This window comes from Bombina bombina, chromosome 2 (genome assembly GCF_027579735.1).
Source record: "Bombina bombina isolate aBomBom1 chromosome 2, aBomBom1.pri, whole genome shotgun sequence".
NCBI lineage: Eukaryota > Metazoa > Chordata > Amphibia > Anura > Bombinatoridae > Bombina > Bombina bombina.
In genome coordinates, this window is record NC_069500.1 from 334,333,036 (window position 1) to 334,360,129 (window position 27,094).

The following is a 27,094-nucleotide window of genomic DNA, read 5'->3' on the forward strand; positions in this document are numbered from 1 at the left end:
CTCCTTTATTTTCCTTAGTCTACATCTGACCCCTCCTGAGCTGCCGTAAGCGCAATTACGTCACTGAAGCTTATCCAATGGCGAGGCGAGCTGTGACAATGGCTTCCTGTACCGGGTCACTTGGAGAGATCCCGTGACTGTGGCCGTGAAAATTGTAAAGCGGTCTGTTGCTATAGGAACGGCGAGGACTTCACCGAGGTGGAAAGCTTTCTATCAACAACATAAAATACATTGATTACATTTATACTCAGAGGGAGTGGAGCGATTTTTACAAATAGATAATACAAAGTTTTACTATGGTTGTGTCTCATATAGGCACTGCTTGCTAGGTTATGACCGCTAAAAAATGTTTGGTCAACTAACACACCTTGTGTAATATCTTTTTTTGATGGCTGAAACAAAAGACGTTATATAAGCCAGGCTTAAAAGATTTCATTGATTAAAGAATAAAAAAACATTGAGGGGCAGCTAGTTTAGGGCAGAAGGGTCAGTTAAACTAAGGCACTTCTGTGTGTAATATTTCACCATTTAAATGTAATTACCACATTTTACAATATAAATTATATGTGCACTCAAAGTAAGAGTCGTTATCTAGAATATATAATACTTATTACTTGTATAAGTTTCCCATGTAGAATGGCGATTTGATTGCTAGAGGGCATTTGCTGCAGATGTGTTGAAAATGCATTATTTAGTAGAGAAATACACCCTCTGCAAATAAATATCAGTTGTATCTGGTACAGGTAGAATTCCTAGTTGATTCATAAAATTAGAAGATTTGTGATGGTTCACGTAATATCTATGGTATGGAGAAAGATCCTCCGCAAGAGATGGGTGCTGGGTGTTGTTTTTGCATTGTCCCTCATCTACTTTCTCACAAGCACCTTCAAGCAGGTGAGTATGGGTTAAGTGTTATATTGCTGTCTTAACAGCTGCTTTGTAGTTTTTGGATCCCTTTCTCTTGCTTCTCAATTTCTTATTTTTTCTTGTTTTCTCTTAGTGATTGTCTCTTTTTAAGTGATAATACAGAGATAGACAACAGTATAATTCGGAACAGCAGGGCTTCCTATAGTATGGGTGCTGCATCAAAAGTCAATGCATCCACTTTGTTACAGAGATTACTTAATGTTGAGCGAGTCATGTGACTAGAGCACTTTGGATCAGCAACAGTTTCCACTCAGGATCCGCAGGGCACTGCAGGTCCCTAGTGTTACTTCCACTTTGCAGGGGCTAAGCACACAGTAGTGCAGTATAGTCTTAAAGTCTTAAAAAACATCCTCTTTTAAAATATTTATGTTGTATGCAGATCTTTTCCAATACAGTGATTAGTTTCTAGGACATATGCTAAAAAAGCACTTTAAGGTCAATTTAAATTATATTTTTACCATCTTTAAAAATAAATATTGTCTCATAAATGCAATTACTTTAGTACAAAGAATTAAAGGGATATTAAACCCAATTTTTTATTTTATGATTCAGATAGTACATGCAATTTTAAACAACGTTCTAATTTACCCCTATTATCAAATTTTCTTCTTTCTCTTGGTATCTTTATTTGAAAAAGCATTAATGAAAGCTTAGGTGCCGGCCAACTTTTTGTTCAGAACCCTGGATAGCACTTGCTGATTGGTGGGTACATTTAGAAACCAATTAGCAAGCACTACCCAGGTGCTGAACCTAAAATGCCTTAATTCCTAATAAAGATACCAAGAGAACGAAAGAAAATCTGATAATAGGAGTAAATTAGAAAGTTGCTTAAAATTGCATGCTCTATCCAAATCAGGAAAGAAAATAAATTGGGTTTAGTATCCCTTTAACTGTTGTCTTACTAAAAGATGGATACTATAGTAGTAGATATTTATAGTAAGCTCTTTAGCAATAAATTGTGTGTGTTATTCTGCTGAGGCTATTCAAAAAAAGCAAGGCTGACAAGTGTACAGGTCTGACAAATTTGACAAATCCGCAAATTCTGATTTTTTTTTTTTCATTAGTATTTTTTTTTTTTAAATTTTGAAAATGTTGAATATTAAAAATGTCAATTGTTTCCCGCCAGCATATCACAATCTTCCCTGTCAGTGTCATTGTTTTGGTTTTTAAAATGCAAATGATAGTCTATATTTATTTTAAATGACAACTATTCCTTCATTACAGTACTGTACAGGTACAAATCCCCAAATCCAGAATTCCAAAATCCAAACTTATTCTGAAATCCAAATTTATCAAAATGTACTTTTTTTTTTCCCTGCCTGTAAGTCGCAAACTTCTCTGCCTGTATCTGTTTTTTTTCCCAAAATGCAAATTGTCCTGATTGGTGGCTACATTTAGTCACCAATTAGCAAGCACTACCCAGGTCCTGAAACAAAAATGGTCCGGCTTCTAAGCTTACTTTCCTGCTTTTTCAAATAAAGATACCAAGAGAACAAAGAAAAATTGATAATAGGAATAAATTAGAAGTTGCTTAAAATTACATGCTCTATCTGAATCACGAAAGAAAAAAAAATTGTGTTTCATATCCCTTTAAAGTCCATTTCAGAGCAACAATGGAGCTCTGCTGCCGAGCTGGACATTGTTTATAATCGGCTAGATTACGAGTTTTGCGGTAAGAGCGGTGCGGTGCTAACTTGCAAGTTATTTCCACCGCTCACCTCCCTATAGCGCTGCTATTACAGATTTTCATAAACCCGGCTTTAGCAGGCAATATGTGAGCGTTGAGCAAAATTGAGCTCCATACCGCACTCCAATACCAGCGCTGCTTTGAGCTGGTTTTATGTGCTCGTGCACGATTTCCCCATAGACATCAATGGGGAGAGCTCCGTAACGCAGCCCCATTGATTCCTATGGGGAAACAAAATGTATGTTTACACCTAACACACTAACATAAACCCCGAATCTAAACACCCCTAATCTGCTGCCCCTGACATCACCACAACCTACATGATACTTATTAACCCCTAATCTGCCGCCCCCGACATCGCCGCCACCTACCTACACTTAATAACCCCTAATCTGCCGCCACCTACATTATATTTATTAAACCCTAATCTGCCGTCCCCAATGTCACCGCCACCTACCTACACTTATTAACCCCTAATCTGCCGCCCCGACATCGCCGCCATTTACATTACACTTATTAACCCCTAATTTTCCTCCCCCAACGTCGCCGCCACTATACTAAAGTTATTAACCTCTAACCCCAAGTCTATTTCTAACGTAACCCTAACACCCCTAGCTTTAATGTAATTAAAATCTAAATAAAACCTACTATTAATAACTAAATAATTCCTATTTAAAACTAAATACTTACCTGTAAAATAAACCTTAAGCTAGCTACAATATAACTAATAGTTACATTGTAGCTATCTTAGGTTTTATTTTTATTTCACAGCTAAGTTTGTATTTATTTTAACTAGGTAGACTAGTTAGTAAATAGTTATTAGCTATTTAATAACTACCTAGCTAAAATAAATACAAATTTACATGTAAAATAAAACCTAACCTGAGTTACACTAAATCCTAACCTTACACTACAATTAAATAAATTACATTTATTAAATACAATTAACTAAATTACAAAAATAACAACACTAAACTACACAAAATAAAAAAGAAATTATCAAATATTTAAACTAATTACACCTAATCTAAAAGCCCTATCAAAATAACCCCCCCAATTAAAAAAACCCTAGCCTAAACTACACTGCCAATAGCCCTTAAAAGGGCCTTTTGCGATGCATTGCCCCAAAGAAATCAGCTCTTTTACCTGTAAAAAAAAATTACAAACACCACCCCAACAGTAAAACTCACCACCCACACAACCAAACCCCCCAAAAAAAACCTACCTAAAAAACCTAAGCTCCCCATTGCACTGAAAAGGGCATTAGGATGGGCATTGCCCTTAAAAGGGCATTTAGCTCTTTTTCTGCCCAAACCCTAAGCTAAAAATAAAACCCAACCAATAAACCCTTAAAAAAACCTAACACTAACCCCCGAAGATCCACTTACAGTTTTTGAAGACCCGACATCCATCCTCAATGAAGTGGCAGAAGTCCTCAGCAAAGCCAGCAGAAGTCTTCATCCAAGCGGGCCGAAGTCTTCATCCAGACGGCATCTTAATATCTTCATCCATCCGGTGCAGAGCGGCTCCATCTTCAAGACATCCAGCGCGGAGCATCCTCTTCTTCCGACGGCTCTTCTCGAATGAAGGTTCCTTTAAGTGACGTCATCCAATCAGTCAATAGAATGAGTACTCAATCCTATTGGCTGATTGCATCAGCCAATAGGATTTTTTCACCTTTAATTCCGATTGGCTGATAGAATTCTAACAGCCAATCGGAATTTAAGGGACGCCATCCTGGACGACGTCACTTAAAGGAACCTTCATTCGAGAAGAGCCGTCGGAAGAAGAGGATGCTCCGTGCCGGATGTTTTGAAGATGGAGCCCGCTTGGATGAAGACTTGTTCCGGCTTCGCTGAGGACTTCTGCTGCTTCGTTGAGGATGGATGTCGGGTCTTCAAAAACTGTAAGTGGATCTTCGGGGTTAGTGTTAGGTTTTTTTTTAAGGATTTATTGGGTGGTTTTTATTTTTAGCTTAGGGTTTGGGCTGAAAAAGAGCTAAATGCTCTTTTAAGGGCAATGTCCATCCAAATACCCTTTTCAGGGCAATGGGGAGCTTAGACTTTTTAGGTAGGTTTTTATTTGGGTGGTTTGGTTGTGTGGGTGGTGGGTTTTGCTGTTGGGGGGGTGTTTGTATTTTTTTTTTTTTACAGGTAAAAGAGCTGATTTCTTTGGGGCAATGCCCCGCAAAAGGCCCTTTTAAGGGCTATTGACAGTTTAGTTTAGGCTAGGTTTTTTTATTTTGGGGGGGGCTTTTTTACTTTGATAGGGCTATTAGATTAGGTGTAATTAGTTTAATTATTTGATCATTTCTTTTTTATTTTGTGTAATTTAGTGTTTGTTTTTTTGTAATTTAGTTAATTGTATTTAATTAATGTAATTTATTTAATTGTAGTGTAAGGTTAGGTGTTAGTGTAAATTAGCCTAGGTTTTGTTTTACAGGTAAATTTGTATTTATCTTAACTAGGTAGTTAGTAAATAGTTAATAACTATTTACTAACTAGTCTACCTAGTTAAAATAAATACAAACTTAGCTGTGAAATAAAAATAAAACCTAAGATAGCTACAATATAACAGTTATATTGTAGCTAGCTTAGGGTTTATTTTACAGGTAAGTATTTAGTTTTAAATAGGAATTATTTAGTTATTAATAGTAGGTTTTATTTAGATTTATTTTAATTACATTGAAGTTAGGGATGTTAGGTTTAGGGGTTAATAACTTTAGTATAGTAGCGGCGATTTTGGGGGCAGCAGATTAGTGGTTAATAACAGTAATGTAGGTTGCGCCGATGTTAGGGACAGCAGATTAGGGGTTAATAATATTTAACTAGTGTTTGCGATGCTGGAGTACTGGGGTTTAGGGGTTAATATGTTTATTATAGTGGCGGCGATGTCCGGAGCGGCAGATTAGGGGTTAATAATTTTATTTTAGTGTTTGTGATACGGGAGGGCCGTGGTTTAGGAGTTAATAGTTAGTTTATGGGTGTTAGTGTACTTTTTGGCACTTTAGTTATGAGTTTTATGATACAACTTTGTACCGCAAAACCCATAACTACTGACTTTCAGTTTACGGTATGGATCTTGACGGTATAGGGTGTACCGCTCACTTTTTGGCCTCCCAGGCAGACTCGTAATACCGGCGCAAAGGAAGTCCCATTGAAAAAGGACTTTTGGAAAGCTGCGGTAGTTACGTTGCGTTACGGCCAAAAAAGTGTGCGGTACACCTAAACCTGCAAGACTCGTAATACCAGCGGTAGTGAAAAAGAGCCTTAACGCTGCTTTTTCACTCATACCAGAAAACTTGTAATATAGCCGAATGGTATTTAGTTTGTTTGTTCAGTGCTGTGGTCAATATTGCTTTTAATAATTGTGTATGGGTCTTGAATGTACCTGTTAATCTAAATGAAGGTTGGTGGATGTGAGCGTCTGTTTGTAATGTAAATATAATTCTTATATGGCCAAATTAGGAAATAAGTACAAAGTATATTTGCTATAATTTTTTTCACCTATATATACTTATATTCCTCTCTTAGGAAGAAAGGACTGTGAGAGACAGAACTCTTCTTCAGACTCGGGATCAAGAGCAAAATATTCAATGGAAGATTCAGTTTAACCTGGGGAACAGCAGTAGAGTCCGTAACCAGTGTAGGAATTCAGTGCAGGGGAAACTGCTTATCACAGATGATCTAGGTAAGAAACCGAAAAGGCACATCACCCTGGTTAAACATGTATTTCATAGCCAGCTTAAAAACATAATTTATGCTTACCTGAAAAATTTTACGATTCTTTACTGTTGGGAAATTATCACCGGGCCACCAGGAGGAGGCAAAGACACACTACAGTAAGAGCTTTAATATCCCTCCTACTTCCTGTTCCCTCCCAGTATTTCATATAGCCAAGCATAGGAGGAAGAAGTATAGTAGGGTAAAAAGATGCAAACTAGAACTGCCACCATTAAGAAAATTTGCGTGTGTTTGTGGACTCTCCCAGACTAGAAAAAAAAGGATTTTATCAAGCAAGCATAAATTATGTTTTCTTTCTTAATTTGGTGAGAGTCCACCATCCTTTATTGTTGGGAACCAATACCCAAGCTGTGTAGTCCACAAGGAAACTGGGTGGGAAAAATACAGAAAGGCAGGCACCTAGTTACCAGGAACTATCACCTAAAGGGTCCTACCTACCAAAAGCTGCTTCCTCCTGAAACAAACACATCAAACTGATAAATCTTTTGAAAGTGTGCAAGTGTTGCAGTCTTGAAATTCGTTCTACCTGAAGCCTCGTTTTTTTGAAAACAAAATAAACAGCCTTGTCCTGGTGAAATACCAAATAAGTTGGGACACAAGACTGATCTGAATATTCTGATTCCCTCCTAACTCCAAATAAAACAAGACATTTCAAGATAACCGTTCAATATCCTGATTGTGCATTGGTTCAAAAGGCGAATACTGCAAAACACTGAGAACCATATTTGAGTTCCATTGAGGAGAAATAGAGTTGATGACAAGTCCAATATGAATTAAAGCCTGAATAAATGCCTGAATATCAGGAAGACAAGCAAGTTTCCAGTGTAATAACACAGTAAGACCTGAGATATGGACCCTTAAAAGTTCTGGCTGATAAATCCTTATCTAAGGCATCCTGGAGGAATTTAAACAGAGTGACATTAAAATTCCCTATCAAAATACCAAGATAAATACATCTTCCATATCACGTGAAAGAACTTCCTGGTGACAAACTTGAGAGCCTAAAACAGAATTGCTATAACAGAGTTGGAAAAACTTTTTGAGAAAGAACTAAACATTCTATCTCCAAGCAGTTAACCTTAGGGATTGAATATTCGATAAAGAAAAGGACTCGCAGAGGAGGACAATGCCATGAAGAGGCCCTGGACATCTGGACAAGATCTGCATACCACATCCTCTGAACATAAGCCGAGATTTGCTCCTGCTTTACCCTCGGTAAAAGCACAATTGGAAGAAAAAGATAAACCAACTCTCACGCTCAGCTGCTTGGAAGCTCTGCAGTCCTCTCTGTGTGCTTGATTGACAGGTGTCTGAGCCACCCCTTCCTGATGATGTCACAACCAGGCTTTTTGTTCTGGCTTCCTGTTTCTCCAGTGTCCGTTTGTTTGTTAACTTTGAGGCTTCTGTTAGGATTTCGCTGAGGAATCTCTCTAACTGCTGCTTTTCTGTTGCCAAACTCTTCAAGGACTTACTATGCTGGATTAACCTTCAACCTCCTGAATACCTGTCTCCAAACAATGCAAGTACTGTTTGTTTTGTGAAACTTTCAAACTTCCTGTTTACCTGCTGCAAACCCTGCATATTGAGACTACTCTGTGTAGTGCAAACTATTCAAATACTGTTATTTCTGTGAATCCTTCAATCTGCATATTTACCTGTTTCCAAACTCTGCAAATACTATTATTCAGTGTAAACCTTCAAACTGCTGGATATCCTGTTGCCAATCTCCACAAGTACTGATTATCTGTGTTAACCTTCAAACTACCAGCTTACCTGTTGCTATCACTGCAAGTTCTGACAACACAGTGTTAACCTTCAAACTACCTGATTACATGTTATTAATTCTGCAAGTTCTGACTACACAGTGTTTACCCTCAAACTGCCTGATTACCTGTTGCATACTCTGCAAAGACTGTCTACACAGTGTTGACTCTCAAACTGCCTGATTACCTGTTGCATACTCTGCAAAGACTGTCTACTCAGTGTTAACCCTCAAACTGCCTGATTACTTGTTGCATACTCTGCAAAGACTGTCTACACAGTGTTAACTCTCAAACTGCCTGATTACCTGTTGCATACTCTGCAAAGACTGTCTACACAGTGTTGACTCTCAAACTGCCTGATTACCTGTTGCATACTCTGCAAAGACTGTCTACTCAGTGTTAACCCTCAAACTGCCTGATTACCTGTTGCATATTCTGCAAAGTCTGTCTACACAGTGTTAACCTTCAGACTGCCTGATAACAAATGACCTACTCCTGCATTATTAACTGTTTCCTGTTTTACCCTTCTTCTGTCTGAGTATAAGTGACTATCCCTGCTCTCCTGATTCTGTGGAAGGCATTTCCTGAAACCAGTTCCTTATTCAGAAGTCTATCTGGCTGATATCATGAATTACTTTGGCACAGGCTAACCCTGCTCCATATCGTGAGTACTTTGTTTTTTGGAGGTTGTCGTGGGGTCACGTCCTGGATTAAACTCAGAGTGCAAGGGTGTTGTTTAAGTTCGCCCTTGCATTTGGGTCTACTTCTGGATATTTCCTAACCTGACACCAACTGATTAGACCAAGGCACTGCTATTGCATCTTTCAACTCAATCCATATCTGTGAAGCTTGTGGTACAGACAAGATGGTTGAAAATCTTTTGATTTTCCCCTGAATGTAAGGTGTGAGAACTCAAATAGGCTGCTTGCCAGTGGTTGACTCCAGAAATAAGAAAAGCTGAAATAGTGCAGTGATAAGTCTCTGCCAAACTTAAAATCTGATGTACCGCTTTCACCACTAGAGGACTGTGGGTACCATCTTAATGATTAATGTAGGCCACCGCCTTGATCTTGAGCATCTCTATCTTCGCCTGCCTTCTTTACTAGGCAAAGAAAATACTGTGAGGGAACAGGAATTAGGAGGGATATTAAAGCTCTTGCTGTAGGGTGTCTTTGCCTAATGATGGCTAGGTGATGAATTCCCTACAGTAAGGAATTGTGGGTATTCCACAATTCCATAATGCATTTGTTTGTTTTTGTTAAGTATTACAAACCACTTAATGCAGGGTGGAACCTGACCTATAGCTTTATTTACTAAGAACATGGTAAATCTACTAATTTCTTGATATTAAAACATTCATTTAGAACAATTTCATCATACAGATTACTGGTATAATACCCCCATACCCAGTGGAGACAGACAGAAAGCTCGCAATTATATCCGCTATTAGTTCACTATCAGAGGTATCACCTGTACATTGTGTTTGTTATTTTCTTATAGAAGGATTTTTACATTCTTTGAATACACTGGCTGACACGGTACTGCCCTTTTTCTGCATACACCACTTATGTAATCTTAGAAATGTGCTAGCTTAAAGGGACATTTCATGGTTCAGATAGAGCATGCAAGTTTAAACAACTTTCCAATTTGCTTCTGTTATCTAAATTGCTTAATTCTTTTGAAAAGCAATCCTAGGTAAGTTAAGGAGCAGCAGTGCACTAACGGCAGCTAGCTGCTAATTGGTGTCTGCACTTTCACGCTTCTTGTCATTGGCTCACCAAACATGTTTGGTTATCTCCCAGTAGTGCAAATAATAAGAAGAGAATAAAGCACATTTGATAATAGAAGTAATCTGGAAAGTTTTTTTTAAAATGGTGTTCTTTATATGAATCCTAAAAGAAAAAAATTAGCTTTTATGTCTCTTTGAATTCGTGATCACAAATCTGAGCATTCCATGTCTCTCACGTTATTACTATCTGAGCATTCCATGTCTCTCACGTTATTACTATCTGAGCATTCCATGTCTCTCACGTTATTACTATCTGAGCATTCCATGTCTCTCACGTTATTACTATCTGAGCATTCCATGTCTCTCATGTTATTACTATCTGAGCATTCCATGTCTCTCACGTTATTACTATCTGAGCATTCCATGTCTCTCACGTTATTACTATCTGAGCATTCCATGTCTCTCACGTTATTACTATCTGAGCATTCCATGTCTCTTTCGTTATTACTATCTGAGCATTCCATGTCTCTCACGTTATTACTATCTGAGCATTCCATGTCTCTCACGTTATTACTATCTGAGCATTCCATGTCTCTCACATTATTACTATCTGAGCATTCCATGTCTCTTTCGTTATTACTATCTGAGCTTTCCATGTCTCTCACGTTATTACTATCTGAGCATTCCATGTCTCTCACGTTATTACTATCTGAGCATTCCATGTCTCTTTCGTTATTACTATCTGAGCTTTCCATGTCTCTCACGTTATTACTATCTGAGCATTCCATGTCTCTCACGTTATTACTATCTGAGCATTCCATGTCTCTCACGTTATTACTATCTGAGCATTCCATGTCTCTCACGTTATTACTATCTGAGCATTCCATGTCTCTCACGTTATTACTATCTGAGCATTCCATGTCTCTTTCGTTATTACTATCTGAGCTTTCCATGTCTCTCACGTTATTACTATCTGAGCTTTCCATGTCTCTCACGTTATTACTATCTGAGCTTTCCATGTCTCTTTCGTTATTACTATCTGAGCATTCCATGTCTCTCACGTTATTACTATCTGAGCATTCCATGTCTCTCACGTTATTACTATCTGAGCATTCCATGTCTCTCACGTTATTACTATCTGAGCTTTCCATGTCTCTCACGTTATTACTATCTGAGCATTCCATGTCTCTTTCGTTATTACTATCTGAGCATTCCATGTCTCTCACGTTATTACTATCTGAGCATTCCATGTCTCTCACGTTATTACTATCTGAGCATTCCATGTCTCTCACGTTATTACTATCTGAGCATTCCATGTCTCTCACGTTATTACTATCTGAGCATTCCATGTCTCTCACATTATTACTACATATTTTTGCATCTTTTTCAGGTTATGTCTGTGAAAGGAAAGAGCTTCTAGCAAATGGTTGTTGCAATATCAATGTTGCCAGCACAAGGCTACACAGCTGTGATAGCTGCCTTCCCTATGGTTGCTGTAGTGTATACGAGTATTGTGTTTCATGCTGCCTCCAGCCTAATAAGGTTAATAAGCTTCATTCACATTTTCACACATTTGTAGCTATGTGACAGTTTGTACATGTCTAGATATAGTATATAGTACACGTGTTTAAAGCAAGTGGTCAGTGTAGTGTACAGCTTAGTGATAACTTCCTTTATCATTTGTTTAATACAGTGGCATGACTGCCTAGCTAATGTAACTATTATTTTGCCCAGCACCATTTTAGAGCATTTCGTTTTACTTTTTAAAAGCAAACGTTGTATTGTATCCCTATTTGTGGAAGGCATCTTTTTGAGTTTTTAATACATAAATATATAAAAAAAAAAAGATTATACACCATGACACATTCTGATGGCACATTTCTTATCTCTTTTTTGTAACGTTTCTTGATTTAAGTAACATTAAATGATTGTTTCAAAGACATGACTTTTAGTTAGTGTAGTTACCCATCTTGCCATTATTCAATAATGCAGTTGTAATAATGGTAATGTCCCTATAAAACACTGATATTTTTAACTAGAATTTGCATTGTTTTCGCAAACCCAGAAACTTTTATTGGAGCGTTTTCTAAATCGAGCAGCCAGAGCTTTTGAAAACTTATTCCAGGCAGTAGAAGACCATTTTGAATTATGTTTAGCCAAATGCAGGACATCCTCTCAGGTAAGAGATGACTGGATTTACAGAAAGTATTTATGTTTAGCATTGGGTGCCTTAGCATATACTCCTGTAATTGCCTCCTTTGCTTTAACCTCCTAGTCTCTATTTAGTCACTTCATCTTTTTTTTTGTTTCTTTTCATCCACTTGTTCTGTCTTCCATTTGCGTCCACTCTGAATTATCTGGGTCTTCATGGTGTATCTCAACTTTCATTACTCATTTTTTCTTCCAAATATCTGTACTCTATTCTCCTTTTGTATGATTTCCTGTTATTTCTGGGTATTAGAAAAGTTATGTTTTTTTGCTATCAGAATAAGGTCTGTTTGTAGTGATGTGTTCTGCTAGTGTGTAAAATATTAGCCTTTAGCTACCTACTAAGTGACTGTGTATTCTTACCTATGCTTTAGTTCTAGTTTGTGTCTCCTTTAGATTTTCTTTCCTTTGCCTTATCCTGTCTAGTAAATGTAGCTTTTATGAAAATATTACGTTATGACCAAATAAGCAATACAATAAAGTTTGAAATTGAAAGATAAATTATTAACTAAATTTGGTGAGTCATCTTTTGAAAACAATACAGCCATTTATAGGGGTTGTCAAAATGGGCAGCCACCAGGGTGCCCACCAATAAGTTTACAGTTAAAGTGACACAGTGCATAGAACACAGTTCAATTCCAGTGGTAGGTCACTTGCTTGTTTGTTTTCTCCCTTTGCATCCTTCCAGTGCTGCTAGTGACATGACGTCACAAACACTCACATTCATAGGGGCAATATGAGAATGGGGAGCAAAGTGATCTAAGTGATGCTGACTGTGAAATGGTTGTTGATACCATATGGGGGGGGGGGGTGAGTAACCTAGAAACTGCTGGTCCCCTTTGATTCACACCCAATAATCTCTAGAATTTACAGAATTGTATGAAAACCAAAATAACATCCAGTGACCAGCAGTTCTGTGGGTGAAAAAAACAACAACTTGTTAATGAGAGATGTCATAGCAGAATGGCCAGACTTTTTCAAGCTGACAGGCAGACAGCAGTAGCTAAATTAACCACAGTTTACAACATTGCTGTACAGAACTCACAACACATTAACATTTGAAGTACATGGGCAACAGCAGAAGTAGACCACACTGGATTCCACTCCTGTCAGCTAAGCACATAAGAACAAGAAACTAAGGCTACAGTGAGTCAGGCTTGCCAAAACTGGGCAGTAGAAGACTGGGAAAATGTATGAATTTCAATTTCTGCTGCGATGGTAGGGTTAGAATTTGGTGTAAGCATGATGAATGCAACCACTAATTGTAGCTTGTGTCAACAATTTAGGCTAGTTGTGTATAGTGTAGTGGTATGGGAATATTTTCTTGGCTCCCATTAGGCCTTTTAATACAAATTGAGCATTGTTTAAATGCTACATCCTGCTAGTTTATTATTGCTGACCATGTGCATCTCTTTATGGGAACAGTCCTCTTATCTTCTAATGGCTACTTTCAACAAAATAACATTCCATGTCACAAAGCACACAATAGAGCACCTTTGGGATGTAGTGAAACATGAGATTTGCAGCCAACAAATCTACAATACTATAATATTAATTTGTACCAGTATCTCTAAGGAATGTTTCCAGTAGCTTTTTGAATATGTGCCATGAAGAATCCAGGCTGTTCTGCTTCTTACCCAGTAATAGAAATGTGCACCTATTAACTTGGCCACTTTGTGTGTGTTTGTGTACATATTATATATATTTGCATAGCGGCTCAAAATTTGGTAGCGCTCATACATACATACATACATACATACATACATACACGGTTTAAAAATGCTTCTTCTGCATGGGTTTTCATATTTGTTGAAAATTTAGAAGGCACTCTATATACTTAGGAGCCAGCCATAATATTTTTATTTAATTATTTTATGTATAGATGTGTAAAGAAAACAAAGTTTCTCTTGTTAAGTGTATCCAGTCCACGGATCATCCATTACTTGTGGGATATTCTCCTTCCCAACAGGAAGTTGCAAGAGGATCACCCACAGCAGAGCTGCTATATAGCTCCTCCCCCAGCTGTCATATCCAGTCATTCTCTTGCAAGCCTCAACCAAGATGGAGGTCGTAAGAGGAGTGTGGTGTTTTATACTTAGTTTATTCTTCAATCAAAAGTTTGTTATTTTTAAATGGTGCCGGAGTGTACTGTTTATCTCAGGCAGTATTTAGAAGAAGAATCTGCCTGCGTTTTCTATGATCTTAGCAGAAGTAACTAAGATCCATGGCTGTTCTCAAATATTCTGAGGAGTGAGGTAACTTCAGAGAGGGAATGGCATGCAGGTTTTCCTGCAATAAGGTATGTGCAGTTAAAATATTTTTCTAGGGATGGAATTTGCTAGAAAATGCTGCTGATACCGAACTAATGTAAGTAAAGCCTTAAATGCAGTGAGAGCTACTGGTATCAGGCTTATTAATAGAGATACATACTCTTATAAAAATGTAATATAAAACGTTTGCTGGCATGTTTAATCGTTTTTATATGTATATGGTGATAAAACTTATTGGGGCCTAGTTTTTTTCCACATGGCTGGCTTGAATTTTGCCTAGAAACAGTTTCCTTAGGCTTTCCACTGTTGTAATATGAGTGGGAGGGGCCTATTTTGCCAGTTTTTTGCACAGCAAAAATTACAGACACAGACATCCAGCTTCTTCCTGCATGATCCAGGACATCTCTGGAGGGCTCAAAAGGCTTCAAAGTCGTTTTTGAGGGAGGTAAAAAGCCACAGAAGGGCTGTGGCAGTTGTTGTGACTGTTTGAAAAAACGTTTATGTCATTTATTATTCCGTTTTAGGTATTAAGGGGTTAATCATCCATTTGCAAGTGGGTGCAATGCTCTGCTAACTTGTTACATACACTGTAAAAATTTCGTTAGTGTAACTGCCTTTTTTCACTGTTATTTCAAATTTTGACAAAATTTGTGTTTCTTAAAGGTGCAGTAACGTTTTTTATATTGCTTGTAAACTTGTTTAAAGTGTTTTCCAAGCTTGCTTGTCTCATTGCTAGTCTGTTTAAACAGCAGGACATGGCTGCAATCATGAATAATACCCTGTCAGAGGTATTATCCAGGTTGCCTGAATTAAGAGGCAAGCCCGATTGCTCTGGGGTTAGGAGAAATACAGAGCGCGCAGATGCTGTAAGGGCCATGTCTGATACTGCGTCACAATATGCAGATCATGAGGACGGAGAGCTTCAGTCTGTGGGTGACATCTCTGATTCGGGGAAACCTGATTCAGAGATTTCTAATTTTAAATTTAAGCTTGAGAACCTCCGTGTGTTGCTTGGGGAGGTATTAGCTGCTCTGAATGACTGTAACACAGTTGCAGTACCAGAGAAATTGTGTAGGCTGGATAAATACTATGCGGTGCCGGTGTGTACTGATGTTTTTCCTATACCTAAAAGGCTTACAGAAATTATTAGCAAGGAGTGGGATAGACCGGGTGTGCCTTTTTCCCCACCTCCTATATTAGAAAAATGTTTCCAATAGACGCCACTACACGGGACTTATGGCAGACGGTCCCTAAGGTGGAGGGAGCAGTTTCTACTTTAGCAAAGCGTACTACTATCCCGGTTGAGGACAGTTATGCTTTTTCAGATCCAATGGATAAAAAATTGGAGGGTTACCTTAAGAAAATGTTTATTCAACAAGGTTTTATTTTACAGCCCCTTGCATGCATTGCGCCTGTCACGGCCGCAGCGGCATTCTGGTTTGAGGCCCTGGAAGAGGCCATCCATACAGCTCCATTGACTGAAATTATTGACAAGCTTAGAACACTTAAGCTAGCTAACTCATTTGTTTCTGATGCCATTGTTCATTTGACTAAACTAACGGCTAAGAATTCCGGATTCGCCATCCAAGCGCGTAGGGCGCTATGGCTTAAATCCTGGTCAGCTGACGTGACTTTGAAGTCTAAATTACTCAACATTCCTTTCAAGGGGCAGACCTTATTCGGGCCTGGTTTGAAGGAAATTATTTCTGACATTATTGGAGGTAAGGGTCACACCCTTCCTCAGGACAGGGCCAAAGCAAAGGTCAAACAGTCTAATTTTCGTGCCTTTTGAAATTTCAAGGCAGGTGCAGCATCAACTTCCTCCGCTTCAAAACAAGAGGGAACTTTTGCTCAATCTAAGCAGGCCTGGAAACCTAACCAGTCCTGGAACAAAGGCAAGCAGGCCAGAAAGCCTGCTGCTGCCTCTAAGACAGCATGAAGGAACGGCCCCCTATCCGGCAACGGATCTAGTAGGGGGCAGACTTTCTCTCTTCGCCCAGGCGTGGGCAAGAGATGTTCAGGATCCCTGGGCATTGGAGATCATATCTCAGGGATATCTTCTGGACTTCAAAGCTTCCCCCCCCACAAGGGTGATTTCATCTTTCAAGGCTATCTGCAAATCAGATAAAGAAAGAGGCATTCCTACGCTGTGTGCAAGACCTCCTAGTTATGGGAGTGATCCATCCAGTTCCGGGGACGGAACAAGGACAGGGTTTTTATTCAAATCTGTTTGTGGTTCCCAAAAAAGAGGGAACCTTCAGACCAATTTTGGATCTAAAGATCTTAAACAAATTCCTCAGAGTTCCATCTTTCAAAATGGAAACTATTCGGACCATCCTACCCATGATCCAAGAAGGTCAGTACATGACCACAGTGGACTTAAAGGATGCCTACCTTCACATACCGATTCACAAAGATCATCATTGGTTTCTAAGGTTTGCCTTTCTAGACAGGCATTACCAATTTGTAGCTCTTCCCTTCGGGTTGGCTACAGCCCCGAGAATCTTTACAAAGGTTCTGGGCTCACTTCTGGCGGTTCTAAGACCGCGAGGCATAGCGGTGGCTCCGTATCTAGATGACATCCTGATACAGGCATCAAGCTTTCAAGTTGCAAGTCTCATACAGAGATAGTTCTGGCATTCCTGAGGTCGCACGGGTGGAAAGTGAACGAGAAAAGTTCTCTATCCCCACTCACAAGAGTCTCCTTCTTAGGGACTCTTATAGATTCTGTAGAAATGAAAATTTACTTGACGGAGTCCAGGTTATCAAAACTTCTAAATGCTTGCCGTGTTCTTCACTCCATTCCGCGCCCTTCGGTAGCTCAGTGTATGGAGGTAAGCGGCTTAATGGTAGCGGCAATGGACATAGTGCCATTTGCGCGCCTGCATCTCAGACCGCTGCAATTATGCATGCTGAGTCAGTGGAATGGGGATTACACAGATTTGTCCCCTCTGCTAAATCTGGATCAAGAGACCAGAGATTCTCTTCTCTGGTGGTTGTCTCGGGTACACCTGTCCAAGGGTATGACCTTTCGCAGGCCAGATTGGACAATTGTAACAACAGATGCCAGCCTTCTAGGTTGGGGTGCAGTCTGGAACTCCCTGAAGGCACAGGGATTGTGGACTCAGGAGGAGAAACTCCTTCCAATAAATATTCTGGAGTTAAGAGCGATATTCAATGCTCTTCTGGCTTGGCCTCAGTTAGCAACACTGAGGTTCATCAGATTTCAGTCGGACAACATCACGACTGTGGCTTACATCAACCATCAAGGGGGAACCAGGAGTTCCCTAGTGATGTTAGAAGTCTCAAAAATAATTCGCTGGGCAGAGTACCACTCTTGTCACCTGTCAGCAATCCATATCCCAGGCGTGGAGAACTGGGAGGCAGATTTTCTAAGTCGTCAGACTTTCCATCCGGGGGAGTGGGAACTCCATCCGGAGGTGTTTGCTCAATTGATTCATCGTTGGGGCAAACCAGAGTTGGATCTCATGGCGTCTCGCCAGAACGCCAAGCTTCCTTGTTACGGATCCAGGTCCAGGGACCCAGAAGTGACGCTGATAGATGCTCTAGCAGCGACTTCGTTCTTCAACCTGGCTTATGTGTTTCCGCCGTTTCCTCTGCTCCCTCGACTGATTGCCAAAATCAAACAGGAGAGAGCATCAGTGATTCTGATAGCGCTTGCGTGGCCACGCAGGACTTGGTATGCAGACCTAGTGGACATGTCATCCTTTCCACCATGGACTCTGCATCTAAGACAGGACCTTCTGATACAAGGTCCTTTCAATCATCCAAATCTAATTTCTCTGAGACTGACTGCATGGAGATTGAATGCTTGATTCTATCAAAGCGTGGCTTCTCCGAGTCAGTCATTGATACTTTAATACAGACACGAAAGCCTGTTACCAGGAAATTCTACCACAAGATATGGAGTAAATATCTTTATTGGTTTGAATCCAAGAATTACTCATGGAGTAAGGTTAGGATTCCTAGAATATTGTCCTTTCTCCAAGAGGGCTTGGACAAAGGATTATCAGCTAGTTCCTTAAAGGGACAGATTTCTGCTCTGTCTATTCCTTTGCACAAGCGTCTGGCAGAGGTTCCAGACGTCCAGGCATTTTGCCAGGCTTTGGTTAGAATTAAGCCTGTGTTTAAACCTGTTGCTCCCCCGTGGAGCATAAACTTGGTTCTTAAGGTTCTTCAAGGAGTTCCGTTTGAACTCTTTCATTCCATTGATATTAAACTTTTATCTTGGAAAGTTCTGTTTTTACAGAATGTGATTCTCCTTATCTGATTTTTCATGCAGATAAGGTAGTTCTGCGTACCAAACCTGGGTTTTTACCTAAGGTGGTTTCTAACAAGAATATCAATCAAGAGATTGTTGTTCCATCATTGTGTCCTAATCCTTCTTCAAAGAAGGAACGTCTTTTACATAATCTGGACGTAGTCCGTGCCTTGAAGTTTTCCTTAAAGGCAACTAATGATTTTCGTCAAACATCTTCCCTGTTTGTCGTTTACTCTGGACAGAGGAGAGGTCAAAAAGCTTCGGCAACCTCTCTTTCCTTTTGGCTTCGGAGCGTAATACGCCTAGCCTATGAGACTGCTGGACAGCAGCCCCCTGAAAGGATTACAGCTCATTCTACTAGAGCTGTGGCTTCCACCTGGGCCTTTAAAAATGAGGCCTCTGTTGAACAGATTTGCAAGGCCGCGACTTGGTCTTCGCTTCACACCTTTTCCAAATTTTACAAATTTGATACTTTTGCTTCTTCGGAGGCTGTTTTTGGGAGAAAGGTTCTTCAGGCAGTGGTTCCTTCCGCTTAATCCTGCCTTGTCCCTCCCATCATCTGTGTACTTTAGCTTTGGTATTGGTATCCCACAAGTAATGGATGATCCATGGACTGGATACACTTAACAAGAGAAAACATAATTTATGCTTACCTGATAAATTTATTTCTCTTGTAGTGTATCCAGTCCATGGCCCGCCCTGTCCTTTTAAGGCAGGTCTACATTTTAATTAAACTACATTCACCACTGCACCCTATGGTTTCTCCTTTCTCTGTTTGTTTTCGGTCGAATGACTGGATATGACAGGGGAGGAGCTATATAGCAGCTCTGCTGTGGGTGATCCTCTTGCAACTTCCTGTTGGGAAGGAGAATATCCCACAAGTAATGGATGATCCGTGGACTGGATACACTACAGGAGAAATAAATTTATCAGGTAAGCATAAATTATGTTTTTAAGGGACATAAAGCAACAGTAAGAGAATTTTTAATGTGTTAAAATATTTTATTTTTTCCGATGTCTTTAATTGTTGGCTATGCATATCTGCCCCTGGCTGACTTAGCGGAATGTTCATCAGATGTACATTGCCGTTTTGGATCTTTGGATGCCTTTTTCTGCCATACAATACAGTTGCTATTTTGTAGTGATAAGTGCTGTCTGACATTAAATAATACCAGTTTTTTTACAGCTATTTATTATCACCAGCCTGTATAAGCACAGGTATCTGTGCCATTAATAAGTGTAGTGCTGCAAGAGGGGTGGTGTCTTAGGTAATGGGGGGTCTTAAGTGTTGTGGTAATCCCATGGATTTAAGGGGCTGGTTGTGTTGTGGAGGAGATTGGTCATATGTCCCTCTAATGCTGGCAGTGGTTTCACAAGTGGGTATTTTTATGTTGTAAATATGGGGCTTGTCATGGACAGGGGTGTGCCACTATACCATATCTGCCCGACAGGGGAACGGGGGGTTAATTAATCCCAAAACCTCCCACCATAACTGTCTCTTTTGCTGGTGACTCCTCCTCTCTATTACCTCTGTCTGTTGGAGTACCTCAAGGCTCTGTTGTGGGTCCTCTACAGCTATGGCTTTAACTATCACCTCTATGCTGATGATACCCAGATCGACCTATCCACCCCTGCACTCTCTCCTGCTGTCAATTCTCACATCAGCGACTGCTTATCTGGCATTTCATCCTGGATGGCCTCTCACCACCTAAAAATAAACATGTCCAAGACTGAACTACTTCTAATCACCCCCTCTAATTCTACTCCAGTTTCTAATTTTTCTATCACTGTTGGCGGCACCACTATCTCCCCATGACCCCAAGTCCGCTGCCTTGGAGTCACACTTGACTCAAATCTGTCCTTCATTCCCCACATTCAATTGCTCTCTTCATCCTGCCGCAACCACCTACGCAATATCTCCAAAATTCGTCCATTTCTGAGCGCTGAAACTACTAAACAGCTAATCCACTCCCTGGTAATTTCCTGACTTGACTACTGTAATAACCTACTAACTGGCCTCCCTCACTCCCGGCCCTCACCCCTTCAATCCATCATAAATGCTTCTGCCAGGCTTATCCACCTCTCCCGACGCTTTGTATCTGCTGCACCTCTCTGTGAGTCCCTTCACTGGCTTCCCATTCACAGCAGAATTGCATTTAAAATTCTCATCCTGACCTACAAAGCCCTCACCAATGCTGCCCCTCCCTACCTGTCCTCCCTCATCAACAAATATACTCCTGCCCGCCCCCTAAAATCCAACAATACCTGCTTCTTGCGTCCTCTACCATCACCTCCTTCCATGCTAGACTACAGGACTTCTCTTGTGCGGCACCAACCCTCTAGAACGCACTTCCTCAAGCTGTCAGACTTTCCCCTAACTTGTCCTCCTTTAAACGCTCCATAAAGACTTTTTTGAACAGGGAAGCTTATCACCCAACTCATTAACAAATGAACTTCACTTAACCAATAGTTGCCCTAATCTAACTCCTCATTAACATTCTCACCTTTGCAGTCCCCACCTCCTCTTTCCCATCCTCCTACACATCTAGATTGTAAGTTCCCACGGGAATAGGGCCCTCAATTCCCCCTGTATTTGTCTGTAAAATGTTCTCTTATATTGTAGTTGTACTTGTATCTTTGTACCCATGGACAGCACTGCGTAATCTGTTGGTGCTTTATAAATAAAGAATAATAATAAACTAATAAACCTGACTTGCAGTCAATTTACTACAAGCAGGGCTAAATATTCACCCTGTCACCAGCTTGCCACAGAGTTACTTGCTAAGCTGTGACAACAGGGAAAATGTGGGCACAAAGGGGTTATCCTCACATGGTCTGCGTTATCCAAAAATTTACCAGGGCATATGAGGCAACCACATTAACCACCAAATCCTACTTACACCACCCCAGAAATCAATATTCACAAATATCCACCTTTGCTATTAGTTTGCCACAGACAGAGCTACTTCCCAAGCTGTGACAACAGGGAGAGTGTGGGCATGAAGGGGTTAATCTCACAGGGTCTCCAGCCATCTTATCACAAATCCTTACCAGGGTATAAGGGCCAACCCACATTTATCCCCCAAATCCTGCCTTTTCTTCCCCAAACATGAACAATCGCTGATACCTCTAAATTACAGTTCCATAAAAAAACACTTTTGTAATGTTATTTCTAAGCTTAAAGGGACAGTAAACCTAAAATATAATGTTATATAATTCTGCACATAGTGCAGAATTATATAACATTATATTAGTGCTATCGTTATAAAACTTAATATAACCTTTTAATTTTTTTTTTTTAAATATGGCATTTTTACAGACCCGCTCTCTGTGCTCTGCTGAGCGGGTCTGTTTTTATTCCACAGCGCATCGGGCCAGCTGTATAGTCACAGCCCGGCCCGACCGCGCCATAACACTAAGTGCAGCTCGCTCCTGCTGTCAGACAGAGCAGGAGCGAGCTGCACTTAGTGTTATGGTGCGGTCGTCCCGGGCTGTGACTATACAGCTAGCCGATGCGCTGTGTAATAAAAACAGACCCGCTCAGCAGAGCACAGAGAGCGGGTCTGTAAAACTGCCATATTTTATAAAAATTAAAAGGTTATATTAAGTTTTATAACGATAGCACTAATATAATGTTATATAATTCTGCACTATGTGCAGAATTATATAACATTATATTTTAGGCTTACTGACACTTTAAAGGGACACTGAACCCAATTTTTTTCTTTTGTAATTCAGAAAGAGCATGCAACTTTCTAATTTACTCCTATTATCAATTTTTCTTCCTTCTCTTGCTATCATTATTTGAAAAAGAAGGCATCTAAGCTTTTTTTTGGTTAAAGTACTCTGGACAGCACTTTTTTATTGGTGGATGAATTTATCCACCAATCAGCAAGGACAACCAAGGTTGTTCACCAAAAATGGGCCGACATCTAAACTTACATTCTTGCATTTCAAATAAAGATACCAAGAGAATGAAGAAAATTTGATAATAGGAGTAAATTAGAAAGTTGCTTAAAATGTCATGCTCAATCTGAATCACGAAAGAAAATTATTGGGTACAGTATCCCTTTAAGGAAGCTGCTAATTCAGTTAATAGAGCACAAAGACAGATCTTGTTTAATGTATTTTTTTTATATGAAAAAGGTTCACAGTGCATACAAAATAAATACTTGAAGTTAGATGGAATATAAAAAAGTAATTAAACAATATACACACACAAGTGCAAACAATTATAAAAAATAAAAGCATTAAACACCTAAACCCTAAACTTACAAAATAAAATGATTGCTGTGGGAATTCCCAAATCCTTCTGGTGTTCCTTTTTGCTGTAAAGTGGAATTCTGTCTTGTGTTATAATCAACACTACTTTATAGCCAGTCCAGGTCACATGACCCACCTCACTAGGTAGTCGGATATTGCCCAACTTTACAGTATCTCACACTGATCTGGTTTAGTCTGTTGAATTTAAGATATTGGTCCTAGGGAAACAGACCAACATCTCAGTGTAGCATTACATGAAAAATTATGGCATATCATTTTTCATGACTTTTTATTACAAACCCATAGACACCAAACAACATATCCTCCAGTTAAACTGGCTGAAATAATCCATGTAGCACCTTGTCCCTTGCCCCTACCTAGGCATATTTGGGCTCATTTGATATATTATTTTCCCAGCACCTAAAATATGTGATTATGGATAGCTATAATGTGATCTGCAAAGAGTTCTAACCATATTTAATATTGCTGGCTATGCTGTGATTGTTCAGAGGCTGGAGTCGCTCCTCACACCCTAAGTCTCTGGGTTCTAGGCAGTAAACTATTGGACAGTTGTCAAATAATGAGACACATAGATCAGTATTAATTTATTTAGTTATATTAGTTATCTAGCTGCTTCAAAGTTTTTTTCTGCATTAACCCCTTAGAAGCTAGTAGGGAACCAAATTGAAAAAATTGTGCCTTTGCATGACAGGGCTTTAGGAATGAATATGGCATGGAAGTCTGCAGTAAAGGTTAATGTGGTGCTGAAAAATCTTGGTAAGCTATAAGTGCGATTGGTAGAAACCAATGCTGTTAGAAGTGTTCACATGGGGATCCCTCTAAAGTAGAGATGAAAATGCTGATACCAATATAATATAGTGTTAATGTATTGAATTATTTAACATTTTTAAAAACTGCTATTAATAATATTCTCCTTTGATGCTGGTAGTGTTTCCATTACACCCCTAAATGATGTGAATTCTGTTAGAAATACATAAAAAATTATTAGAAAAGTCAATGAATGAATAAAAGGCTTCAAGTAATGATGTCCATAGGCATCTTCAGGCTATACATCAATCTAATTTAAATCATCATAAAACTAACTTTATTGGCTGATGCTTTGTGGCTCTTGTCTCTGTAATTTATGATTGGGAATCTTCATAAGCATAGACTGGGCTATATATCTCAACCAATGCACGCACCTTTGGGGAAGAACTTGTTTATTTTTTCCTTGATAGGCAGAAATGAATTGGCCCTCGGTTATCATACATTGATGGTTCCCTCTGCTTCAACAGAGTATGGAACATATGAAAAAAATAATTTGTACCACATGTATATAATTTTAATGTTGCTGGTTGGTTTACTTGTATTTTGTGCAATATATAAATAAGCATATTTTATTTAGTTTTACTTCCTTGTAAACTGAGTAAAAAAAACAAAATGATCACTTTTTGGAAAATAACATGCAATTGACCTCCTAGCTGTGTGCAATAACCACTGTATGAGACATTTAGAGGATACATCATTTAATTCATATAGAGTAAATATAAATGCCAGTTATAAATTTAGTCTTGCATCTTTGTAAATTAAAATTCTTCATTAGTGCTATTTCTAAACATCCATTTACTGTTTAATGCTTCTGAGTGAATTTTGCATTCCTTATTCCCAACACTGTTTAGTAAGCAGGGACCTATACCCATTGTTCCTTGTACGTTCCAGTCTTCCAGATGGTAATCATGATGAAAACATGCCATTCCCTGACATGATTTATTCTGTTCGTCCATGTTTTGCCAAATGTCTATAATTAGTGGGAACAAATCTCTGTTAAATGTAAAATAATGTAGCATGATTAAAGGCAAGGTTTCCTGACTTTGTTGTATCCATAAGATACAGATATATCATATGGTGTCATAGCAGTTATAACACAATTAAATAGTTGTTCTGAAATATAATGTATAGTTTTTCTGCACATTTTTATAACGTATAATAGGAGTCAACACAAATGATGCATTTGTTCTTTCAATTTGCAGAGTGTACAACATGAGAACACCTACCGAAATCCCATTGCCAAGTATTGCTATGGGGAAAACCCACCTGAACTACTTCCTATTTGATTACTTCTGGTTGAGTCAGACTAAATTCATATGCTGTTAATTCCCAGCTGGCTATCACATTCAGGACTTCTTGTAAAGGAATGGAAGAGGATGAAGCAAGGCTTAAACCCACAACAACAATAAATTTACACTACTTTATGTAAACAAGAATGGGATTTGTAGACCCGTGTAGGTCATTGTATATGAAGTTAGCTGCCAAAATTATGCTGTTTGTTTTGAATTTTTACATGATCTATACAGAATGTTTATTACATAGCAAATGAGCACAGTATTAGCAGAAAAACCTTTTAGCTGAACTACAGTTGTGTTTAGTGGACTTCCCTAATTATTGAAGAAAATTATATATATATTTAGTGTTGCTGAAAAATGTATACGATTGTTCAGTCTTGTAAAATTTTGAATGCATCCAACTTTTTTTTTTTTCTTTTAATGCAAGTATTTATTTTATTATTGAAAATCATTATTTTCTATTAATATTTATTAAATGTAATACAATTCTTATTGGGTTAAAATCCCACAATATTGCACTTTCTTTTTTGTTCTGTTTAGGCAGCAACTGTGAAACAGGATCGGAATCTTGTATTTTTTTTAATTTTTTATTATTATTCATAGTAAAATATACATTAGTGAACACAATACATTGTTATAGGTGCTAATGTTATAGTTGTCACAATTCGGACCGTAATCCATTCATTTCAACAAGACACTAAGGGGCAGATTTAAGAAAATGCGAGCGGACATGATACGATGTAGCGTATCATGTCTGCCGCACATCGAAAAATGCTGACAGTATACGCTGTTGGCATTTATCATTGCACAAGCAGTTCTTTTGAACTGCTTGTGCAATGCTGCCCCTGCAGATTTGCGGCCGATTAGCGGGGGCTGTCAATCAGCCCGATCATATAGGTTCGGGCAGATTGATGTCTGCAGCCTCAGAGCAGGCGAACCAAACAGTGTGATAAATCAATTATGTTTTAATCACAGTATAACTTTAAATGGACAGTATACTATAAAATTGTTTTTCCCTTAATGTGTTACCAATAACTTTTTTTTACCAGCTGCAGAGTATAAAATGTATGAGATTTGCTTCTAAAGCTTATTCGTGTATATGAATTAGCTGGTTTTGTGCTTTAAAGCCACAACCTAATAAAATGGGTTGAGCTTGTAGGTATAATTAGATCTCATTACATTATCACATTGTGTACATATACCTGCTTGTTTATCTTATATCTGTCCATAAACCAATCACCAATACTTGGATAGATCAATGGAAAATTAACATTTTATTACCTTATCTCTTCTATAACCCACTGGGAGTGTAGTTTCTTCTACTGGCTGTCTTAACGCAGCTTAGCCTTGGGGCCAAAAACTTTCAGGATGGGTGGGTATACCACAGGCTAAATAAACTATTTCAAATGCCAATATAAGGGTAATGGAAATGCTTGTAAACAATTTAATACACTCCAGCAGGTAAAGTGGATCATTGGGAACACATTAAAGGGGAGAACATTTTTGAGTAAACTGTCCCTTTAATCTCTGAACCTGAGCTCTTTTAGACAATAATCATTTGACGTGAGTGCCAGAATACAAGTGCTTTTGTAAACACTTTGAATGGATTACAGGTTATCTACATGTAACATATAGACTTAGGGGAAATATATCTGGATCATTAGGGCATTAAGCTGTCTGAAATGGGGTTTTCTTACTTTTTTTTTTTTTAAAGGTTAGTGTTATCCAACCAAGTATAATTTTGCAGATAGTATAATTTTATATTTTCAAATGTTTCAGATATAAATGCATGAAAGGATTTATTTTACAATGTTTGGATTATTATGTTATTCTTTGTATTTTATGCTCTGTAGCTATACTTATAAATAAACTGTGAAAAACGTTTATGCTAGCTTTTTCTATATGAGTTTGTTTGGTAATATCTGATTAATCAATTAATTATTCAGGTGTTAAATTTAACATAAAGTAACCAAGAGTTAGATTTATAGACCAGAAATTTTGTATGTTTATCTGATTAGTAATTATTTTTCAATCTAAATAGCCACATTGTATATTAAAAAAAAGTTTTCCAAAGAAATACAAACCAGTTGTTTTGAAAA

The 27,094-nt window shown here is 38.7% G+C and overlaps 2 protein-coding genes across 2 annotated transcripts in view; one reads left to right on the plus strand and one right to left on the minus strand.

Annotated features, from left to right (window-relative positions):
* Positions 1 to 166, minus strand: part of RNFT2 (ring finger protein, transmembrane 2) — a 259,024-nt gene extending 258,858 nt beyond the window's left edge. The window contains exon 1 of the mRNA XM_053701690.1: positions 1 to 166. The gene's annotated coding sequence lies outside the window, so the exon portion shown is untranslated.
* SPRING1 (SREBF pathway regulator in golgi 1) lies at positions 75 to 27,094 on the plus strand. Its single transcript, XM_053701691.1, has 5 exons — positions 75 to 894; positions 6,148 to 6,304; positions 11,240 to 11,391; positions 11,915 to 12,028; positions 24,903 to 27,094. Exons 1-5 carry the CDS (start codon positions 784 to 786, stop codon positions 24,984 to 24,986), a joined length of 618 nt encoding a protein of 205 aa, XP_053557666.1. The 5' UTR covers positions 75 to 783; the 3' UTR covers positions 24,987 to 27,094.

Excerpts from the sequence above, each read along its gene's own strand:
- SPRING1 (XM_053701691.1), top strand. The coding sequence starts at position 784 with ATGGTTCACGTAATATCTATGGTATGGAGAAAGATCCTCCGCAAGAGA. Across the intron at positions 6,305-11,239 it reads GCTTATCACAGATGATCTAG|GTTATGTCTGTGAAAGGAAA; the intron begins GTAAGAAACCGA and ends CATCTTTTTCAG. Across the intron at positions 12,029-24,902 it reads AATGCAGGACATCCTCTCAG|AGTGTACAACATGAGAACAC; the intron begins GTAAGAGATGAC and ends TTCAATTTGCAG.